Source organism: Anopheles aquasalis, chromosome 3, assembly GCF_943734665.1.
Source record: "Anopheles aquasalis chromosome 3, idAnoAquaMG_Q_19, whole genome shotgun sequence".
NCBI lineage: Eukaryota > Metazoa > Arthropoda > Insecta > Diptera > Culicidae > Anopheles > Anopheles aquasalis.
Window position 1 is genome coordinate 12200001 of NC_064878.1, and position 7500 is coordinate 12207500.

At 48.4% G+C, this 7500-nt stretch overlaps 1 protein-coding gene across 1 annotated transcript in view; it reads right to left on the bottom strand.

Annotated features, from left to right (window-relative positions):
* The window catches only part of LOC126576440 (peptide transporter family 1-like), a 7066-nt gene extending 1779 nt beyond the window's left edge, over positions 1-5287 (bottom strand). Inside the window, exons 1-4 of the mRNA XM_050237708.1 lie at positions 4155-5287; positions 780-858; positions 451-679; positions 1-372 (exon numbers count right to left, since the gene is read on the bottom strand). The exon at positions 1-372 is cut by the window's left edge and continues 979 nt beyond it. Coding sequence (XP_050093665.1) covers positions 1-372; positions 451-679; positions 780-858; positions 4155-4190 — 716 coding nt within the window. The 5' untranslated portion in view covers positions 4191-5287. The remainder of the gene's footprint in view (positions 373-450; positions 680-779; positions 859-4154) is intronic.
* Between the last annotated feature and the right edge of the window lie 2213 nt (positions 5288-7500).

Genomic DNA, 7500 nt, shown 5'->3' on the forward strand with positions numbered 1-7500 from the left:
ACCGTCAGTGCGTTCCGGATACACTTGAACACCAGCACGATCATGTTGCCGGACGGTTTGTTGATCGTGTACATCGCACGCCCACACACGAACACGATGATCGAGAAGATCATCAGTGCGGCCGGTACACCGAACGCCAGCGCAAAACAATTGTCCTGACCGAAGCAGTGCACATCCTCGCGCAGGATCGGTGTCAACGTGGTCGAGATCAGCGATCCGGCATTGATGGCAAAGTAGAAGAGCGAGAAAAACTTGGCCAGCTGGACTGCCTGCTCGGGCAGCTTAAACTGATCACCGCCGAACGCCGATACGCACGGTTTAATGCCACCGGAACCGACGGCAATAAACAGCAGACCGAGCACCGTTATCGAGCTACGGAAAAGCAAAAGAAGTTATTAGTAAATTGCGGTGAGGGATTGAAGGATGAGACATGGAGCATATGATCCTTACGTCGCTGGTAAATGCAGTGGCGGTATCGCACCGAGCGCAATCAGGGCACTGCCGGCGCAGTACACGATCGACAGGTACAGGATGGTCTTGAACTTGCCCAACCAACTGTCGGCCAGGATGGCACCCATGAGCGGGAAGAAGTACACCAGGCTAGTGAAGACGTGATAAATCACGGTTGCCGTATCGTTGCTGTAGGCAAGCTGCTGCGTGAGGTAGAGTGCCAGTACCGCTACAGGAAAAAGAGGAAAAAGAAACAGTATCAGTAAAGATTATTAAACCACCCAAAAAAAGGCACACCGAAGGACTCGGTGTTCTCCTTGATAACTCACTTCGCATGCCATAGTAGTTGAATCGTTCGCTGAACTCATTGCTGATGATGAAAAAGATTGACCGTGGGTACCGCATTGGCTGAAAGACAGAATTAATGTGTGCAAAAAAGAGAATAATAATATGAGTGATGATTAATAATAAACTGTTTAATTTTAAAGAGTAACGAACAGCATAAAAGTCCAATGGAAGTTTGTAGAAATGAAATGAGTAGGATTAGGGCCTTGTCCAATGTCGCAAGAATCAATCAAACTGCTCGTTAATGTCTTATAAAGGCCTTCAACCCTCAGCTACATGTAATGATAAGTAAAACTATTAAAAAAGTGTGCTGAAACGTAGAGCAAGTATTTTGCTGCACGAAACAGATAGCATTGGATACTAATCAACATGTCAAGCTCACCGGAATGTGTTTGAATCACGTGCTCAAGAGACCTTATGTCTTCAAGGCTGTAGAATGAGTTGCAATCTACCCTTTTTTTGCGACTAAATTGTACATAATTCTGACCGTATAGTACAGATGATGGCCAAAGTATTCCCGACAAAGGTCACGCAATTTGACCCAAGAGGCAATTGTTGTGAGGACTCAAAACCGAGGCCCCGGAACCACGAGACCGACAGTGCAAAATGCTGTCGAAAACAAGTTTGTGGCGCAGAAATATGATCACCTTGCAAAAGGAGCCCCATCTAGGTTCCAAAACTTGGAAGGTCATCATAATGGTTCCAATCTTCTTAACGTGCGACGGCCAATGCCAGGGTAATAATGGGGAGAACATACGCTCCAAGACCACGTGCTGCGTGCTACTAACAAACAACATACGCGCCGCGCTCTGGTAGCCAGTTTTGGGTGGTATTTGGCCCCAGGAATGTGTTGCTGTTTTCGTAGCAAAGGACAAACAAAAGGGTCGGGTTGGCTGGCCATGTGTGGCACTAGTGAAAGTAAACTGGCAAATTGGCAGCCACCGGTATCTTCTAGCGTCATGTGCATGGCGCCTTGAAAAATGCAACTTGCGCTGGCGGCCCCGGGTAGCGTGTCGTGCCTTTGGCCACCAATTATTATGCAACAAATCGATGTAATACGGTAAGTTGAACCGGGAACCCCCCACCTTGAAGTAATCGAATCGAGCCTTCGGCTATGAAGCGTTTTTGCCGCACCCTTTTCCACTCTTTCTCTTCCCCGGACGCTTGCATCTACATTCCAATGACCCACATCTGATTACGAGAGACCCTGGCAGTAACAGCTGCAGCTAAATCGTTCATCCAGTCTAAACCAAAGCCGGCTCCATCTGCCTGTCAACCGATCCGTAACCTGCTGGAGCTCGATCGATGGCACGAAATGGTAGTTGTTTTTTTCCCTCCATCCAACAGCCGAAGGTGCACAGGTTGTTGGTCTACCAGCACACGAATCTCGGTAACGAGGCGGCGAAACACCCCTTCTTTGGGGGCAAAGCGCTTACCGCGCACGTTCGCTCGGTGCGCCCAGTTCCCTCCCCTTGTGGCAGGTTTCATTAACCGAACCGCGTCTGTTTGATTCGTACGCGTTCGAGAGAGTAAAAGCGGGTCAATGTTACGCTTGCCTGCCCACCATCCACCCCCAGACACCAACCAAACAACCGTCTCGGAACGAAGAGAGGTTTCGGTGCCTTTAATGCCTCTGTTTCTCGGCTTTAAATTCCGCCTCATTTACGTCCATGGATCTCTTCGCGTTGCGCTGATGATCGATCAAGCCATCGATCGCGGTGGCAGTTCCGAAGGAGCCACAGGAACCCGTGGAGTTCATGGTCAGGTTTGTTTGGGCTGGAAGTGAAGCGCGCGCTTAAGACGACATCGGGTTGAGCGTCTTTTGCGAAAGTCGTACTCCTTGCATCATCCGGGGCAAGGTAAACCGGCGTCTTGTCAAGCGAAACACGTTCTTCACCCCCAACCCGGGGACCGGACCAGTGTGTCGCGCCGGGGGACCTGTGACGATCCTTTTCTGCATGCATTTCCGCACTCCTGGTTGAGTGGGTGGGTGATTGAACTGATGGCGTTTGCCTTTTCTCTCGCTTCACGGTCGAACCGGGCCGATGGCTTTGTTGAAGTTCATGGTTTGGCCACCATTCGGACTGGCATTGGACCGAGAGTTATGGTATCGTTCAAAAGCGTCGCTGGACCACCGAATACCAATGAAGGAGGAGGAACTGGATGCGCAACGGAAATCAGTACGTGGGCGTGCGCAAGGACTTTTGGGCGATCAAGACTCAAGTGACGGAAGTAGCTGTTTGCCATTTATCCTTTTTGAGATCGCGATCGCGGGACGTTGCTAAGTCAAGGAGAAAGATAGAATAATTTCGGATTCGGACAAGGAAGTTGCGACGCCATACTGGACCATCATGGTAGGCGCAGCGTTTCCGTGGAAAGATCATTTTTAATCCATAAAGGTTGAAGAACGAAGGTTGGACTTAAGATTTGCATACATTACTTTACGACTTTTAAGATTATAAAATGATGTTTTTTGCAAAACGTCCAGCGCAGATACTATTATATTGCATTTCTAATAGATATTTGATCGTTGATCATTTCTGTTAAAAGACCAAGTAGAATTATGTTTGAAAATCAAACACCTTAGCTGCTCGTCTGCTGTAGCTCTCAAAAAAAAAGGAAATACCATCTCAAAATCATCTCCTCGAGCCCAACCACCGGTCACAATGGACACTGATTGCGTGCGGTTAAGATGCAGCGTCGGCAAAAAAAAAAACAATTCCAATTAGTACACAATTACTTCCCTCGCCGAGCCATGAAATGGGTGTCTTTAGACAGAAAGTGCACGACGGCTAGCTACTGGTGGAACTGCAAAGATGCACAACATAATTATGACCAACAGGAAAAAAAACAAAAATCCCAAAACCCACCCATCGGACCGTTCGGTTGCATTCCGCATTAATTAACGCACCGTAAGCGTGCGTTGCTGCAAAGGAACGCTTGGAATGCTGCTGGTCGCGGGAAGCGCCAATACAAATTAGCGTTCCCTCCGCAGCGATTGTCTCTATTTGCGAAAAGAAATGAAATTGCCACGCTACTGTCGGTAATTTCGTGGGCTTTTTGGCGCGAACTGATCAGTCTGTTAGCGTTCAAAGTCCACAGCACGTTCACGTTGGTACAAAGTTTCGCTTTTAGCAACTCGATGGATCCGTCCAAAGGTCCGGGATTTACACGTTGATCATTGTGCAGGTGAGAAGGCGGCGGACCGTTTAAAATGGCGCCTCCCCTAATGGCTCACCCACGATAATGTCACCGACACTGGGCATCCCCGCGTGAGCGTGTGAGATAGAAAAGGAGAGACTGCACATCGTATTACCGCCGAGGTGCAGGGCCCCATTATCTAGCGGGAAAACAATTACCGGGTTGCTGTTCACTTCGAAGCGCGTTGAAACCATGCTGTCTCGCTGGTTCAGGCCCCCGTTCCGGCCACGTATCTAATCAAACCGTCACTAAACTGCACTGTTAGCCGTTGCTGGACTGCTGGATGCAGGTTGGTGGCGCGTACCGTCGAGCTGAAATGTCGGAAAGTGCTGGCTTTTGCTGGTGTCTCTCTCTCTCTCTCTCTCTGTTTCTCTGGTAATGATGATCACTCGCGTCACTTGATCGTACCGCGCATATCACACACCAGCTAGGTACTACTGACACTAACCGCGAGCGAGTGCAATGAACGTCAACGTAATGTGCCCGCAGATTGACGCTTACGGGGTGTGTGTTCCCTCGTATCTTTTGCTTATTTTGCACCTTCGCGATCACTCTAACGGCTCAGCACGATTTATACGGGAGGGGGGATTTATACTGGGCTTTACTTTGCCAAATTAATCGACACACCGCGTGACATCCGGCATCACCCGGTCAGAATCGAGATGCGTACACTGATCCTCCGAACGCACCGAAAGTTTGGTCTAATTCACGCCTCATAAAGTACATGCCACCACAGGTGAGTGTGAGAGTTTGAGGGGCCGGCAGCTGACTGTTCCGAGCCGGTGATGGCACCAAGCGGCCCCGGAACCGAGGGGAGACGGTGAAAGTATAGATTCCGTTCCACCGATGAGCTCTACCGGGTGAATCTTCCACCGCCGAAAGTCGCGAGTGCCGTTTCTCTTTCTCTATTTAGGAGCGAATTGACTGTTTTTTTACGGTTTGTGCGACACACTTCGATCGATTAGGAGTAAATTGATCAGTCACCCAAGTCACAAACTAGTATAACACTTCGATCGTATCGTAACATTCGTTGGCACAAAACAGACACTGAGTGAACACTGAATGGGTTGATGCACTACACTCGCTCGATCGATCGATTGAAGTTGGTGTGAACTGCAGTCATCCGCGATGAGTAGCGATCAGGCGGAGTGAAACGATGATCGAGTGGGAAACGAGAAAGAAACACTACAACACATCAATTTACACAGCGACGAGCACCACGGTTAGTAGCTCCACCACTCACAGTTGCGGATGATCGACAGCGCGCGTGTGACGGACAGGAGGACGGTCCGTCTAGTACGGTGGTTGGCGGTTAACTGGAAGCTCAAGCCCGGTGGCCGCACCATAATAAATGTTGGAAAAATATTTTTCAATAAGATCTACCACCACCACGACCGCCGCTGGCTAGACCGAGCGAGGCGCGCAACCTTGGCGATGGGGTGCCAGTCGGCGTGACATGGATGTGGTCCGTAAATGGGAGGAAGGTGGGGCATCGCTGGATTGATGCATTGTGATGCACGGTTCCGGACGTGGCGATCGGACACTCTCGGGTCCGTTGGTTTAAAATGTCAATTCTCTCTTCGTGCGGCTTTAACGTCGGGGCGGAGGGACCCTTACACCCACTGTAGTGTTCTAACTGGTGGTTTTTTGGCGCCACTAGCACCTTAGCGAATAAAATTTGGATTGTTTTTTTAGTTATCACTTTTCTTTTTATTCATGCACTGACGTCGTTCTGTTTGATATTGGCTCCTGATATACCATCGAGAAAAGTAAAATCGTAGATCACGTGTGGATGCGTAACGGAATTTCAAGTTTTTTTTTTTAAATTAAATTCAATATTTAACTTACGCCCCCTGGCCCCTGTTCGGTTGATTACAGCCTTTTCTTCCAATCTCTTCCAACGCCGGAGGCATTTCGTTAATTGTTTATTTTTATCCTCTCCTCCCTCAATCAGATAAGAGGTGATTTTTGATTTTCAAATGACTTTCGGGTGCTCGCCCGTTTCCTTCGCTCATTAACACCGCGTTTTCGGTGGCTTTTTTGTGGTCATTACCGGATCACCGGAACATCATCGGAACCAGCAGAGGAGGAGATGGGGAAAAAAGATGTGGATTATGTTACTGAATCAATCTTCCTTTTACTAATTAATGAAGTAAAATAGATGTAATTGCTTCGCATCGATGCGTGGTTAGTGAAAGCACAAGTGTGAAGAAGTGTGAAGATTCCAAAACCCGCTCCCCGTACGGGCATCGTTGTATCGCACGAATCAGCGCCCAAAACGGCGAACGCTTCAGAATGCGCTTCCGTAGGCGATGTGTTTACCCTATTTTTTCCCCTTCTAGGCTTTAGAATAAAAAGAAATGCTCAGCTACGGTTGACGGCGTGCTGTAATCGGCGGAAGGTACGGAGCCGCATTTACATGATTGCACCATCATCACCATCCGTGCCGTATCGCGGGCTTTCCTTTTGGGGGTTGGGAAATGGAAGTGCGGGCCCCAAACCGTCGACACTCATGATACAGTGCATGGCATTTAGCTCGTGATGATGATGATGGTGGTGCATGAACGTGTACTGTTGTTTTTAATAAACGCTCGTTGATAGTGCGTCTTCATGCGGCCCATCCAGGCTTGGGCTTACAGTGGTTCAGGGGCTGGATACATTGATTACACCCTGCGAGCGCGTCTGCATGAGCCATATCACCACTGAGGGACACTGAGAAGGGTAGTAGATTTTGGCGGGTTTTTTTTATGTGGAACAAACATGCACGCGTCAAGTTACTCGAGATAACGGTAGCGGTTTACATGATAAGGGAACATCTTGGGCGTTTGCAGTTGGGGAATACTGTGGAGATTAGCAAAGTATAGTCTCCTAGACAGCTACATCACGCTAAATGCAACTCATTAAGTAACATTTAATGACTCATTAGGGAGACAGAGTGGCGTAGTTTCAATTTGCGGCTCGCTCGCTCTATCAGTGCCGAGTAGATCGTTTGCTTAGTTTGTTTAGACAAACGATCGTAATGAGGTACGTTAGCAGTAAGTGAGTGAGACAGTTGGAATACTGCACCAGCACAAAGCAATGAATGGGATTTAAAAAGTCGGCATGTGGATTACTAAAAGCTGCACAACTCTGGCACTGCTTCAAGTAATCACTAGATAACGAAGTAAAGCAATAATGCTTATCACGGTTATCTTCAAGAACAATCGTATGCCAGTAAAATATTGTTCAAAAACAGTGACATGACATGGGAACGTGTGCTGTTCAAGGTAACCTAGACCTGACTCAACATTGTTACGCGAGATCTTAAGTTATTCGGGATGGAGCCAAATGCGAGCGACCTACTGGCCAAGAGATGAGCGAAGCAGTGCCCGAAGACCGGTTTAACCTTCCTCAAACCATTCCCCAAGTCCCTTTCATTCCACCTTCGTCTTCGTTTGCAGTGTCACGGTCGATTTATGGAGTGATCGGTTGTCATCGAAAGTGACAACAGCGGCGCGTCTCTTG